Source organism: Pezoporus occidentalis, unplaced genomic scaffold, assembly GCF_034315485.1.
Source record: "Pezoporus occidentalis ecotype Australia unplaced genomic scaffold, CSIRO_AGI_Poc_V1 ctg52, whole genome shotgun sequence".
Taxonomy (NCBI): domain Eukaryota; kingdom Metazoa; phylum Chordata; class Aves; order Psittaciformes; family Psittacidae; genus Pezoporus; species Pezoporus occidentalis.
In genome coordinates, this window is record NW_026915858.1 from 2,829,316 (window position 1) to 2,845,589 (window position 16,274).

The 16,274-nt window shown below is 36.0% G+C and overlaps 1 protein-coding gene across 6 annotated transcripts in view; it reads right to left on the reverse strand.

Annotated features, from left to right (window-relative positions):
• Positions 1 to 16,274, reverse strand: part of RYR2 (ryanodine receptor 2) — a 382,151-nt gene that overhangs the window by 176,428 nt on the left and 189,449 nt on the right. For all 6 annotated transcript variants that reach the window (XM_062637382.1, XM_062637380.1, XM_062637379.1 and 3 more), the window contains 4 exons: positions 12,385 to 12,480; positions 6,191 to 6,309; positions 5,635 to 5,768; positions 3,388 to 3,629 (listed from right to left, as the gene is read on the reverse strand). In XM_062637382.1, coding sequence (XP_062493366.1) covers positions 3,388 to 3,629; positions 5,635 to 5,768; positions 6,191 to 6,309; positions 12,385 to 12,480 — 591 coding nt within the window. The remainder of the gene's footprint in view (positions 1 to 3,387; positions 3,630 to 5,634; positions 5,769 to 6,190; positions 6,310 to 12,384; positions 12,481 to 16,274) is intronic.

Sequence of the window (16,274 nt, forward strand, 5' to 3'; positions counted from 1 at the left end):
TCATAAATAATACAGCTAAGTCGCATTTAAGAGAAAATAATTACTGAGACCCATATAAACAATCAAAATAAAGAAAATTAAACATTATTCCTTACAATACTAGAAATGCAAATTGAAAAGCAATTGTTAATATTTAATATGAAAGCTAGTATACTTTGGTAAAAAATGCATCATTATTCAATATAATGACAAGTATCATATCAGAAATTACTTAGGAGAAGAAAGGTACTTCCTGTTATTAAGGGGCACATCATAGTACCCCTGCAAACTTGTGTAGGATGATACTATTCATTTTCATAATCAAACTGCAACCCAGCATTTTTTCTGGCATATACACAGACAGCAGCAATTTTGAGGCATATATATTCAGTAATATATGTATTTTTTATTTAAAAGTTTTGTATGATTTCTAAAGGACTACTCTCTCTTGCATCAAACTACATTTACACAATCGCATCTGCTTCCCAAGAGAAATAACCTATAGAATACAAAAATAGAAAATTTCTTTGAAATCTACTGTCATCTACAAAAAAAAACCCAGCATGAAAGTTGTATGAAAATATTTCTAGACATATTTTCCAAAAATAACATACGCAATTTCTACAAGAGATAAACCGTAACACTTATTAAGAACAGAGCACTATAGTTTTAACTATGCTATCCAACTTCTGTAAACATGAAGTACTTAATTAAAAGCGCTGTACTTCCAAGAATATGAAGGTGGCATATGTTTTTAACAACATCAGAAATAAGGAAAAAAAAATTCTCAGTAATTCTTCTGCAGATAAATTTTCATACACACAACAACCTCCACCCTTAGGAAAACTACAAACCAACACTGCTAACACTCTACATATGGAAAACTACTTCCTGATACTGACACATAAACTGCAGACTATAGGACAGGTGCAGGTGCTCTTGTGCAATCTGCCTGTCTTGATAGGGCAGTCAGCAGTATAGCTGGGGGAAAAAAGTTTTCAGATGCTCTTGCTTCTCTGCACCCTTTCAAGACAGAAGAAATAAGTAAGAATAGTCAGATCTATGAGCAAAGGCAGTGGAATGACAGAGCAATTCTAAGGGTTCCTCACAAATTCAGAAATCTATACAAAACACTGCTAAGAAAGAAGAATAGCAAATAAATCTCTGAAGGGGACAATCATTTAATGGCAGGGATAATTTAAGTCTAAAAGAGTTATCAACAAAGAGTGGATACTTCATCTCCTTAAGACATACAACTTGAGATTAAATGCCTGTTTACCCATTAAAATTTAGCCAAATATAGGTTATTGGGATCAATGCAAGGCTGACTGTTAACAGAAACAAGTACTGGTCTTTGATGAAAACACAGCAGACTAAAGTATCTAAGTACCTTTTCTGGCCTTAGGCCTAAAAAACTATGAATTTCATTTCCCCATGTTAAAGAAGTAATTGAAGGACTGAAAAAACAAATGGGATTCTGGTAAAGCCTCAGACTGAAACAGAAACCTTGGAGTAGAAATCACAGTTTCTATTCATTAAGGCAGTAAATGCTTCATGCCCAGAAGATTAAGTTTTAAAATGTCATTGCAGAGATTGACCAAGGGGATTCTGGAAGAAAAAACAAGGCCATGATTTTCAGCATTCAACTACTTGAAGTCCTTCTGAGTTTGAGAGATATGTCTTACATAAGAATGTCAGTGATGACAGAAAATTTTTAGACTCTACCAGCCACATTCACAACAGAAATTAATATACAAAATTTGGATATACAAAGGTGGTCTGATTTTTTTGACTGGGCTGGATTATAGATTTGAAAAACACAAATATTTGTTCATTTATTCTTCTGTATTTGCATTGCTTACAGTTTAACTTCCTCTAACTAGAGCTGGAGTTTATGAAGTAGAAGATGCAAAAAACATGGGGAAATGTAAACCTTTTTGATTAAAAAGTTTCCAGTGGTAGAAAAATAATTTAAATATTAATAATATTTTTTTCCTCCATAAAAGGGACACTTAACTACAAAACTTATTTCAGCTGGCTCATTATTTTCTAGTTCATCTCTAATAATACTTTATCTGGCAAACTCAGTTATGACACAGCTTTAATGGCACCATTAATTATACATCATTGTTCCAAAGTAATTCTCACTGTACATGACAGCAAACTGGCAGCTACTTTCCTAAAATGCCACTCCAGCCGATATGTTATTATTTAATAATGCAATCAATCGCTATTTTGATTGGAAAATTCTTTTGAAATGTTTAACTTTATTCTTTTCCAAGTACCAAGCCAAAATGCCTCAAAATTCAAAGACCTTGAATGATACATTACAGCTGTCTCTCTTGTCTGCAAGTTTAGAAAACTTGCTCGTATCTTCATAGTGGCAAGAACTGCCAACCCAATGGGCTAACTCAGTTTTCTGTCAGTTCTACAGTCCACCACTGCCCACTAATCTCTGAAAATCAAAGGAAAAAAATTTTTCTCAACAAGGTGAAACCACAGTAGAAATTTTATTCAAGAAGTTTATGAATGTTCAAGTGTAAGACAACTCATTCTACCTGGGAATGTTTTCACAGAAGTTGAAATAAGTGACAAAGATTTCTTTCTTATTTTTCTGATTTTGCTGAGAGAATAAGATATTTGCAGAATCAACAGTAAATAAAAACAATTTAGATACTCAGTTCAGCTTCCCTTAACACTATAATTTGCATACAGAAATTACTATTAATGAATAGATCCAGGGTGCATCAATAACATTTTAAAGATGAATACCTGACCAAACACGCTATATTCATGCTAGGAACACGATTCTGCAAGTTTTATAATACACTCAGTCTTAATACATGTAAACAAAGCATAACTATGGAAAAATATCTGGTTTTTAAATATATGGAAAAAGCATAATTAAAAATCTTCTTCACCTCTAAAGTATTTCTAACCTCCTAAACTAGAGATCCATATTAAAAATATTTTTTATTAGGAAAAAAAAAAAGTCTCTCCTGTGAATTAAACCTCTCAGGCTGTTCTTGGACCATCACACAGTGTGACAGAAGTAGCGATAGATAGAAGTAAGACAGTGAACTGACTGTCTTACTTCATTGTTTGCACCTTTGAGGTTTTAAATAAAAATCATTCCCAGGCTGAAATGGGAATATTTACTGAATAAATTATTAGTCTATCTGCATTACTATTTCTGTATATTGCTAGTGTCAACCGAAACATCTGATTCACTTTGCTGATGTTGTAAACAAATCCACCAGAATTGCAAACAATGTTCTAGCATTAAACAAAAACAACCCACCCAGACCAAACCAATAACAACAGAAAAAAACAACCACCAAAACAAACAAACAAACCCCACCCCCCAAAAAATCACAACCAAACCAAACAAAAAACAAAACAGAATACCTGACCACAGATGCAGACCATCGAAGCCATAAGAATACAAGTCATCACCGACACCATTTCCTCCCCATTCTGCTCCTCCCCCTGGATATGGCGAGTAGCCCTCTGTTGAAGCCCAGCCCACTCGTAGATGAGTTGATTCTGCAGTCACAAAGGGCTCTAGATGGTCCACCATAAGTTCATAGTACCATTTTCTGTATTGGGCAGAGCCTTCACTAATCCCCAAGAAGATGTTGGGTCGCATGCTTAAACAGAAAGAATAAAAGCAGTTATTGAAAACCTATCTCAAAACCATGATGAACTACTGCAGACATTTCATTAAATTCAAATTTTATTGCCTGCTTTGTGTGATTAAAACAATAGAAGTAATTTTATTTCATAGAATACCAGGCTGGAAGAGACTCTAAGGTTCATCTGCTCTAACCTGTCTTGGCAAAGCATGATCTTGACTACATGGCCCAGCACCCTTTCCAGGTGAATATTAAACAGTGTCCAGTGTTGGGGAGTACACCACTTCCCTGGAGATTATTCTAATGGCTGATTTTTCTCATTGTGAAAAATCTACCTCTTCTCCATTTGGAATCTCCCCAGGAGTAACTTTTGCAGATGGTCAGCCAGTTCCCCACTCACCACACAGACAACTTGCCTAGACCACAATGCATCAGTTTCTCTATGAAGAGGCTGTGAGAAACTATCAAAAACCTCAAAGAAATTCAGGTAGACTATGTCCAGCACTCCAACCACATCAACTGAGTAGGCTACTTTGTCATTGGAGGTGATCAGCTTTGTCAAGGACGATTTGCCCCATGTGAATCCATGTTGGCTTATCCCATCATGCTCCATTTGACTTGTAATAGCACCCAGGATGATTCATTCCATAACTTTCCCAGGGACTGAAGGGAGACTGATGGGCCTGTAATTTCCTAGATCCTACTTTGAGCCCTTCTTGTAGAAGAAGTGACATTTGCCTTCTTCTAGTCTTCTGGGACACGTTTGAATCAATACAGCTTCTCAAAGATCATGAAGACAGCATGGCCTCACAACAGCAGCCAGCTCTTAACAGCCTTGGTGTATAATGTCAGGGCACATTGATTTGTATGGGTCAAGCTCCTATAACAGTTCACATACCAACCCTTTCTTCACTGACAGCAGGTCTGTGTTTGCATCAATCTGGAATTTTATTCCCAGCACCTGGGGCTCAATATATTTATTTATTCTGGTGAAAAATGGTCTATACAGCTGAAGTAAAAAATACTTTGTTTCAGTAACTGAAACAGTATCCTCATTCAGATACCAATTATAATATTTCATGTGTTTGAACATTTAATAGATGTTAAATCCTACAAACAAAAATGAAAGCTATTCACCAGTAACCAACAGAAATGTAGTAGGTATACACTGCAGCTTTAATTTTGTATAGCAAACTGCATTCTGTAACACTGATGATCCATTCAAGAGAATAACATTTACAAAGACACAAAATTAAAATCTAATCTATTTCAAAATTCTCTTCACCTCTTCCTTCGTTACTCCAACTCCTGCATAACTCAGTAATTCACAGTGGTTGTATCAATCCTTAATGTCAGTTTGACGTTGCTATGGCTGCTGATTTTAAAATACTTCACAAGTACTTCACTTGAAATGCAAAACTATTACTGTGCTTATCAATATCGAGTTCAATAGTGATATGTAGCTATACATCTAACGGTCGTGGGCGGGGAGGGTAGAGAAAGAAAAGTATACTTTTTTAATCTGATTTTGGGGATAATATTGAATCTAGACTCTCATCCCCCAAAAATCTGTCTCCAGATAAGCAGTACTGTGCCAGCTTTGTACTAAGAAAGCCATCCAATCCGTAATTAAAGCTACAGAGTACAGAAGTATCCAAAATCCATGCTGGCATATTATCTTCAACAGTTGGTTACCCATATTGCAAAAAGTCTTTCAGACTTCTAGGCTGAATGTATCTAGTTTTCACATCTCTCCACTGGATTGGGTTATAAATTCTATAAATATTTTCCTACTACATACAGCTGCCTAGTCAGAAAAATGTACCTCTAAGCCAGCCCCAGCACACAGTAGCCTTGCTGTATAGGGAATGCAGGAGGAGGAAAAAGAGTTAATGCAGGCTACTAAATACAAGTCAGTATAAAAGCAGACTTTACTGAACTGATTGCTTATAAAGTAACTTGTTTTATCACATAAGACCAATACACTTTTCTTCTAGAAGTATATGAGGTGACTTTTTACCTGCTCACATGGTTGACAAGGCGTGTCTGCAAGAGCAGATCTCTTCCTGGCAGGAGATTATCACATATTAGATGTTGATTAGACCGCACAGCCACTCCATGACAAACACAGAGGGAGCACAGAACATCCAAAACCTGGGGAAAATAAATAAATAAATAAATAGAATTAAAATTATTTTAAATATTTTTCATATTTTTTTTATAATCACTGTGAGTTACTTGAGGCAATATAATGTTACAGACCTTGTTACAAGTATGTATATAATTCATCTAACATAGTAGTTTTATTTTACAACAATTCTAAAATTCTTCTAACAAGATATATTTTTCTGCTTCCGTTGAGAATTAGTGTCTAAATTAGTGTTTACCAATGTTGTTATTAAAAAGAAGATAACATTCCCCTTGGCTTCCTCAAACTGCTCATATGCCTTTTAGGAAAAGTTTCATTCCTAATTGTGAATACTTAATTAAAGTATTTTAAATCTAACTTCTACACAGAACCACCTGCTTCCTTTGTTCACAAATGTCCACCAAAATATACTTGTCTCATTGCCTACCTTATGGTTTCTTCCATGTTTGTCCAAAAGACAAATGATTGATTTAATATGTCCTTCTTTAATAATGTTTAGAGCTTCTGGGCTTTCCACCAAGACACAATGTAAAACCTCTAGAATTCCTGGGATTGGGAAATAAAAGATTATTCAAAGTGCATATAAAGTAATAACTGCACGTAATACTGCCTAATATACTGCTCACCAACATGGAATAGTCTAAAAAACCCAAGACATTGTATATGAAAAACAAAACAAAACCAGCATTGATGTACTTCTAGATTTCCCAAAATAAGTGAATACAGTAAAAATCAGAAAGGTGATAAAGAAAAAAAAAAAAAATATCTGAAATTTTAATAATAATGATGTGATAATTAACACTCAAAAAATCAAACAAAATGGGTAAAATACTAGTTTTCATTGAAAAGGTGAAGACTTCACACTGCATACATATTAGAAACAAAATATACTCTCTGTATTTACAGTTTTCCATTTTTTTCCTTAGAAAACCATGTGAACTACTAATGGAATCAGATACCTCTGAATCAGAGAGCAGAGGTAAATTCCCATCTACTGACCCACTGTAAATCATTTATCTGTGTATTTAACAGCTATACTGAGAGCCACAGCGATGTTCTTAAATGAGCAAACAGATAGAAACTAGCATGAAACATATGTGCAAGGAAGTAAGAACTACTAAATCTCCAGCAGTCCCTCAGTTAAATGCAATTCCAATTCCAATAAAACAGCAGTCACTTTCATCAAGAATCATTATCCTTAAAAGAGTCACCTGCTATTTGCCATGCTCTCTTTTACTAAAAGAAAAATGTAGCACTGTAAACTCCTCTTGGTGTGGGGAAAAAAGTCATCAGACAAAAGGACTGTCTCAGTAAGAGTACTCTGATCTTTCTTTGTAAGAAAGCTGCTACAACATAAGGCAAGGATCAGCTAAAAAGAAAGCCATGTTCCAAATTGCTACTAACTGAACACAGGTTTTTAGTCTCAGTGCCAAGACAGTGTGATGACACAGAAAATAGATATGAAACAATCTTTATGATAATCAGCTGCCTCCCTCTCAACATTACAGATTGAATCTAAAGTTTATAGAGGACAGTAAGTGCTCTTCTATTAGATTTCCAGTGGTTTTGAATAAACCACTGAAAAAATGTGTATCATAAATGACAGCTAATGTTTACAGATTTAAAGACTGTGGTTTCATCCACGTAACTGTTCTCAGTATATATCTGAGGTTTTCTGAATTTGTAAATAATAAAGACAAGATTTTCAATTTATAACAATAAAAAGAAGTTAGAAATGCAAATTTAAGTACAAAGAATATGTATTTGATTTGTCAGGGAAATTTTTACACACATGCATATCCTTTTGAGATTTTTTAATAATTCCTGAGTAGCAATACCATATAGTCTGGCGCATCGTAAATAACTGACCATAAAGACTCTCACAAACCAAAAATTAAAGAGTTAATTGAGGAAGCATTTTTGAGACAAAAAAACAAAACCCAACCAAAACAAAAACTCAAACTTGATATTACCTGGTTCCAAAAATCTTCACTTGGATGGTATTAGATTACTAACTTGCCTTATTCTATTTTTTTTTTTATTACCTTACTTTTAAAGCCTTGAAAATGTCAGTAGGATTTGTTAATCCCATCTGGAATATATTTCAGAGTGAAAGACCAGTCTAATCTTAATTTATGCATTGAAGACAGCTGAAGCATTTGCATTTTATTATTCACTCAGCTCCTATTATATCTCACTCCTAATCTGGTCTATTCTCAGGCACATTTATACAAATTTTAGTTTTCTTTATTTTGCTTCAGTGAAGATCAGGAACCGAATCAATTTCTAATCTAACCTTTACGATCAAATCACAAATGCTGTTTATATATTTAATACCTTTATTTTGTTTCCATAACATTTTTAGTTCAAGGATAAGAAAAAAATGAAAGTAGGAATCTTACTGATAATAGGTTATGGCATCAAATCTTTATTGCAACACACTCAAAAAAACACCTGCAGTAGATGTAACTGACAACTTCAATGTTTATGGCAAACTTAATTTTGGTGTGATTAACAAGCATGGTCTTTCTCCCCACAAACAGTCTACGTTACAAAATTATTTCATTATTTTAGGTGAATACATGCAGCCAGGAATTTCTATTTAAAAGTTACAATATAATCCAATATTTCTCCCTATTGTAGACCTACCACTGTAAATTACAGAGTGACTATCCTCACCCCAGTCAAGCCATATAAATCTTAATACCTGGCAAGCAATCATCCCACATAAAATCACAAAAGCACATTTACATACTAAAAGCTGAACCTACTGCGCCTCTCAAGATAACTAAAGAACAGCATAATTAGCATCTTGTATAACTGACTCCCTCAAAACCGGAAAAAGTCGTAATTATAAAATCAGTTTTGGAGGTAACGTGGACGTTACCTTACCAGAACATATGGGGAAGGATATCAAGTGGTCTAGTTCCTTAAGAAAATGGAGAACAAACAAGCATTGCAGATATTAGTACCTTCAGAATTTTTGCATTATGTCCTGAGGCTCATTAAGCAGTACAACTGCAATGTCAGACTACTTTGCTGTTTACAGAATTTATCTCATACCTTGCTACAATATCATAAACATTTACCTTTTCATTTTCAAGCCTTATTTTTAATTTGCGATTAATATTTTAAATACAAACATAACAGGAACCACATAGCACAACACCTTTAGAACTTTCATAACGGATTTAATCTTCAACCTTCAAAAGTTGAATGCAAACTTTTGCATTATTTCTGAAAAATCTAGCCATGAATGTTTCAGATGTAAAACTAGGCCTCTTAGGAAAGAATTTCACCATGAACAACTAGGGAAATACACTGAAATTAAAAAGGCTGTAGTCAAATCCATGCAACTGCATAATTGTGAGAAAATTCTCCTTAGATGAATGTTCTCTCACCAGAGGTGGACCACAGTGAAGAGAAGCTCTAGCCTGCAATTTTGCCATTTTTTAAATGCTTGTTTCAGTTTAAATTGTTTGTTACTCCAATGTTCATGAAAGCAAGATGATCAGCTGCAGAGCCGTAAACCAACATGACTGCTCAGTTATGACATTTTCAGATCTCTACACTTAATATACTAGCTACAGTGATAAGATGATCAGTAAATCTCTAACTAGACACCAGTGCTATAAGCAGCTGTTTGTATCATCAGCTGAAAACTAAAGTAATGATACAGATTCAGCCTCATATGTTCCTGTTGCCTCGTATCTTGGGCAGCTCAATGATTCAGAGCATAAACAGGGCCCCCATCCTATAGCCATAGCTCTGCATAAAAAACTGACAAAAAAATCTGAAAAAATACTGATAAAACATTGCTGACTGGAGGGGCTTACCCAGGCAACCCCTTCAAAGTCTCTATATCAGCCTTCACTGCAAAAGAATAACTGACTTCTAAACCCTCTGCTTGCCCAAATAGTTAACATAAGAAAAAACTCCCAAGAGAAGCATCAACATATGACTGCTCTTTGCATCTGCAATCACCCACTCCAGATCTTACCAATCAGTGAGCAAACACCATGGCAGCTCACTCTTAGCTCTGAGAGGGACAAATACTCCTACCACTGACATTTGACAACATTTTTCCATGCTGTTGGTCAGTTCATCTCAGGAACAGATTTATGGCAAATAAACAAAATGCACATGCATATTTATTACAAAGCTGAAGGGAACACAAACACCTGATTTGAATTGTTTACTATAAGACACACCTGTTCTCATGGCTGCTGCTGATCCTTTGATGACAGCCAAGGTAAGATACTTGATAACATCTGCCAAATGGTATATGACATCTGAGACAACTCCCAATTTTTATTTAGGATCCTCAGCAATAGCAGGATATCATTCTTGTATTAATGCCACAGTAAATAGCTGATGAGAACTGTGTTAAGTATGTGACATTTCTTTTCAGATATCTGCTAGTCTAATACAAACCAAAGAACTTTTACAATGGGGACATACTCCCTTCCTGGCATTCCTCCCTTAATATGCCAATGAATGAAAAGCCACATCTCTTTGTGGCAGAAATATGATTCAGGAGTGGGAAGAACAGGCTGAGAAAGGAAATTTTTATTCTTGAGGACAACTCTGTAATCAATGAAAAATTATTATTGAAAGGAAGATTATTGTGTTCCTTCCAGCTCATGAAACAACACACAACAATAAAATAACAAGATGATGAGAATAAAGAATATGTAAACAAAAAGGTGTGCTACATTGTTCTCACTGTTGTAACTATCCTGCCTGTTAGTCTGATTACAAGCCTTCCTATCTTTTGAACTCAAGTGTAGCATAATTACAGAAAATAAGGCTTGAAAGACTGAATAAGCCATCTTCCAACAGGACAGTAACAAATATTATACAGAATGCAGAACAGTCACAACTGCAAATGGAAAGAAAATATTTCTTAGTCTCTAACTCTGAAACAGCTCCAGCTGGATAACAGCAGAGTACAGAAGAAGGGAGGGAGAGAAAATTATGTGTATTAATAATAATGACAAAGCAAAGAACACATGAACTGCCGAGAGATGAAAAAAAAACAGATAAAAATTTAAAATACAGCAATTGCTGTGAAAGATTGCCAAGTGGAATTAGGCTGCAGTGACATTTCTTCTCAACAGTATTATTTTGGTTTCTCATCTTTATGTAAAGATCATCATGCAAAGCATGCTTGAAGAGAGTCAAAAATCGATCTTAAGAGTACTGATCTAATATTTTCTATTTTATCTACTTTCATCGCTGCTGGGTCCAAGTTTGAGTACTATCTACTTTTCAGATACCCGTACGACATGATTTTGGCATATTTTCATACTGAAAAGAACAGTAATTAAGTATTCATGTGGGAAAAGAAGAAAAACTTTGTATTTATATGAGTGGAATGGGGCACCTATGAAATATCACCTATGAAATCAACATTATTAATTGTGGAAACATAGCCCTAGTATCATTTCAGTAACTGAGATACACTCACCAGAGGTTCCTTAATGCTATCTGTTTACAGAATCAAACTGTAGTGGCATGGTAAATACTGGAGACAGTCAAGAGTTACACAGTAGCAAGCTATCAATGCTAACAGGAATCATGTATCACCAAGATAAATTCTTATGATACTACTTATATTCACCTAATCTGCAGTGGTCACACTACTTATTCTCTTCAAAATATGTATTTTCCAATATAGTACAAAGAGGTTTTCTGACTGAATTTAGTTGCAGTATTTTTATCTGTTTTTTAATTAATTGGAATTTTAAAATTATAACGTATTTGGTTGGTAAAACAGGCTTACTGAGAACAGATTGCTTCCAAGGAATCAGAATCCAGATTGCCATTTCATGGACACATACAATACAGCTCAGCATAACTTCACATTTAGTTTCAGCAATACAGAGACTAATTGCATCTCAGAGACACTAAGGGGATAACATAGTGGTTCAGGAGGAATAAAAGACATTAGGTAATGTCAAAGAAAATAAATAGGCTGAAGAATTTGTGTCTGTCTAAACTGAGACAATTCCCAGTTTCTCAAATCAAAAATATATTTCAGACATGCTCCTTGTTGTTAACTTCCAACAGACCTCAGGAACAAGAGAGGTGATTAAAAAGGGAATGTCTACATAATATTATTACATTAAAACATACAAGTCTTTTCTGAAGACCCATCTATCATACATACCCAAGAAGAATACATTAACTTCCCCACATTACCACTACAGCCCTTCAAGAACAGACAAATTATATCAATTCCATACGGTTACTATTATAATTCAGTTTGACTCAAGTCCTGAAAAACATACAGACTTCCAAAGAGAAGGGAAGGAACTAGAATTAGAAAGAAAGCAACTTAATATAACTGAAATCGTGCAACAGCTGTTTAACCAGTGTGACTGACTGAATTAAAAGATAACATTACAATCAACTGGTCAAGGAAAAGGAAAATCTGTCAGAACATAAGGTAGAAATAAAATTGAAATAATTACGTAAAAGCATTACAAATATAAATCTTACTTTATTAAGGAAGATACTGAAACTGAACAAGTATTCACAAAAGATCATAATCCAACTGCTTCACCAATTTTAAAGAATGAAAAACTGGTCAAATAAGAAAAATACTAAAAAGCATACCAGAAGAGGCTTCCAGTCTTTCTAATCTGCTGATCAACCAATCAAGAGATCCAGAAAATTGAGCACAGTTTTTACGATTCCCTCGAATCAGAGCCGCTATTGGGAAAAGAGAGAAAAATAAATCACAATTATACGTCCATTTAAATTAAAAGAATCCCTGTCTTGTCTCGCCATGAAAGATCTGGTGAGACAGATTCTAAATCTTCAATTATTGATGCTCTTGTTTTAAATTTAAATAACACGAGTGATAGTTAGATTGAAGCATAAGAAATACCCTTGGCATCCAACTGACCTTTAAGGAATTTGAATTATTTTAGCTTTACAATAATCTCAGTAATCCCTGCAAAATGCTCTACATGAAGTAGCCAGTACTGTCACCATAAAAGTCAGCTGCTACTGTAGAAATACGTTTCTGTAAAACAGAAACTGTCTTGTAATGACAGGAAACATTGAAAGAGGCAGAATGGAAGCCAATAAACATAGATGATGAATGTAAATTATTTTCTATTGCTACAATACCTTTGTTCAAGAATTACAGGAACTAAAACAAGATAGATGTCCAGGAACTGTTTGTCTGGTTTGAAACTATTTCATCCTTATGCTTTGAGCTGAAGACTGAAGTAGACTGAATGCACGCACTGATGTGTGGGTATGGCTCACTAGAAATCTCACTGGACACTAGGCACCCAGAAGCCTGTCCTGGAATACGTACATTTGTACATATGTGCATGCACACGAGCTCTCAGAGAAGTATCTGTTCTACTAAAAAAAAAGAACCACTAACTTTTCTGGGTTTTGTGTGAAACAGTGAAAATTGCTTTTCTCAAGACTGCTTTTTAATTCTCCCAACAAATTATTTCAACCTGAAATTTCAATGGTTGTTTTCAGCAGCAGAGACTTGGTCCTGCTAAAAGCAATGGCCCCTTAAAATCTATGCATTGTTGCTGCAGAAATTCACTATATTATATTGCAGCTATGGTTTTAAGCTGTTTCATTTGTAAAAGGTTAAACTCACAGATTCTGACATAAAGATGGCATGAAACTGTATCTGCAAAGGGGAAAAGCAATCTTGGAGTTAATTACAAGCAAGTCACTGCACTGTGCACTGACGGTTCTGTACCATAAGGAAAGAGATCACAATCCAATTGCTTCATAGCAAAAAAAACAAAACAAAAACCCCCATAAACAACAAAACCCACGCACAACTCAAAAAAACCAACCCCTAAAAGCAAAACAAACAAAAAAAAACCCTTTCTCTTGCTGTCTTATATGATCAAAAATACCAATACCCTGAAATTTTACACAGTTAATTAATCATTACAATAGTTATTTGAAAATACTTGGGAACTGTAAGGGGAGTATCACCTAGTTAAAGGACACAGATTAGAACTAAGGAACACCTGTTTCTGCAAGTGACTTTTCTGTTGATTATAGGCAAGCCACATAATTTCACTGTGCTTCAGGTACAAACATAAAATGAAGGCAGTAACATTTCACTGCTTAACATGACACCAGTAAATGTAATTTCATTTGCAATAAGGCGGCACAGACAGTTTCATAAATGCAGTTCAGAAGCTCATGAAAGGTTAGTATTAAGTGGTTAAAGCTCTACATTAAATAAGGCACACCAGCCACTGAATATTGAAAACAAAATACAATATGCAACAGTTGCTTCTTTTATTGCTCGCTACTCTGAACTGCGTGATACCATCCAGTCTCAACTCGAAGTCTTTAAATGCCTCCATTCTTGTCACAGTGAAATACATCACAATGTCAATGACATGCCAAAAGCCACGAATTTTGGCATCAGTTTACTTTCATTTATGTACAGACTCAAAACCAAAGTACTGTTTACTGAAACAAGACTAAGCAAGCAATATCCATTTGTCATCCAAGTAACTACTGTACAGCTCCAGCATCATTCACAACAGAGCAACATTCAAATTCATTATAGCCAGATCAAAGCCAGACTTCTTAAGCATTAGCTGCCAGAAGATAATACAGTTTGGGAAGTAACATAAGAGGGCAGGAGGGGTATAGAGACTGGGAAGACAACAAAAGCTTGTGAACTGCTCTCCTCACTAGAAATCCACAGAAATAGTAGTTGGTACAAGACGAGCAGACTCTTTCAGAAGGAATTTTCTGGACTTGCCAATTGGAAATTTCAGACTTGAAAGAAATGATTCAGCAAGCAAGGCACTACTTCCCCCATCCTGAGCTAAATGAAGTGAACTGATGACATTTTAGAATGTAGATGATGGAGTATAAAAGTCTGTGGTTGGATTATTCATAAATGTAGTGCAGTTTTTTCTAACAGCTTCATTTGTTTTATCTCTTGTTACATTGAGACATTAACTCTCTGGACCTACAAATATTTGTAATACCTGCCTCAACTTCTTTAATTGATATTTAACAAATCAAATAACTACCAATAGTACACATGAGACAATCACCTTAAAAAAATAAAAATAAAAAAAAAATATTTAATGGGCATATATGATCTGAAAGATTAAGACGTAAAACTTTTACCAATGTTCCTTCTCTATGATCTATCTCAGGACTGGACAAGCAGACATCCTCCAAAAACATCACAGAATGTCACATTTTCAAGCATTCATACAGCATTAGAGTGAATAGAGAGAGAAGCAGAGGGAAGCAAAACATAACAGTAGTACTACTGTGACAAAAAGCTCACACTAAAACTTAGTATCTTTCAGTGTGAAAGCTTAGTTTCGTTTCATAGAATCATAGAATCGATAGGGTTGGAAAGGACCTTAAGATCATCTAGTTCCAACACCCCTGCCGTGGGCAGGGACACTAAACCATATCACCCAAGACTCTGCCCAACCTGGCCTTGAACACTGGCAGGGATAGAGCATTCACAACCTCCCTGGGCAACCCATTCCAGTGCCTCACCACCCTAACAGGAAAGAATTTCCTCCTCCTTATATCCAAGCTAAACTTCCCCTGTTTAAGTTTTAACCCATTACCTCTTGTCCTATCACTACAGTCTCTAATGAGGAGTCCCTCTCCAGCATTCCTATAGCCCACCTTCAGATACTGGAAGGCTGCTATGAGGTCTCCACACAGCCTTCTCTTCTCCAGGCTGAACAGACCCAACTTCCTCAGCCTCTCTTCATATGGGAGGTGTTCCAGTCCCCTGATCATCCTCATGGCCCTCCTCTGCACTTGTTCCAACAGTTCCATGTCCCTTTTATGTTGAGGACACCAGAACTGCACACAATACTCCAGGTGAGGTCTCACAAGAGCAGAGTAGAGGGGCAGGATCATCTTCTTCGACCTGCTGGTCACACTCCTTTTGATGCAGCCCAGGATATGGTTGGCTGTGAGCGCACACTGAAGCCAGCTTACGTTCATTTTCTCATTGACCAACACCCCCAAAGTCCTTCTCCACAGGGCTGCTCTGAATCTCTTCTCTGCCCAACCTGTAGCTGTGCCTGGGATTGTTCCGACCCAGGTGTAGGACCTTGCACTTGGCATGGGTAAACTGCATGAGGTTGGCACCAGCCCACCTCACAAGCGTGTCAAGGTCCCTCAGGATGGCATTCCTTCCCTCCAGCGTATCAACCGAACCACACAGCTTGGTGTCATTGGCAAACTTGCTGAGGGCGCGCTCAATCCCACTGTCCATGAAGATGTTAAACAAGACCGGTCCCAACACCGATCCCTGAGGGACACCACTCGTTACTGGTCTCCAGCCAGACATTGAGCCATTGACCGCAACTCTTTGCGTGCAGCCATTCAGCCAGTTCTTTATCCACCGAGTGGTCCATCCATCAAATTGATGTCTCTCCAATTTAGAGACAAGGATGTCATGTGGGACAGTGTCGAACACTTTGCACAAGTCCAGGTAGATGACATCAACTGCT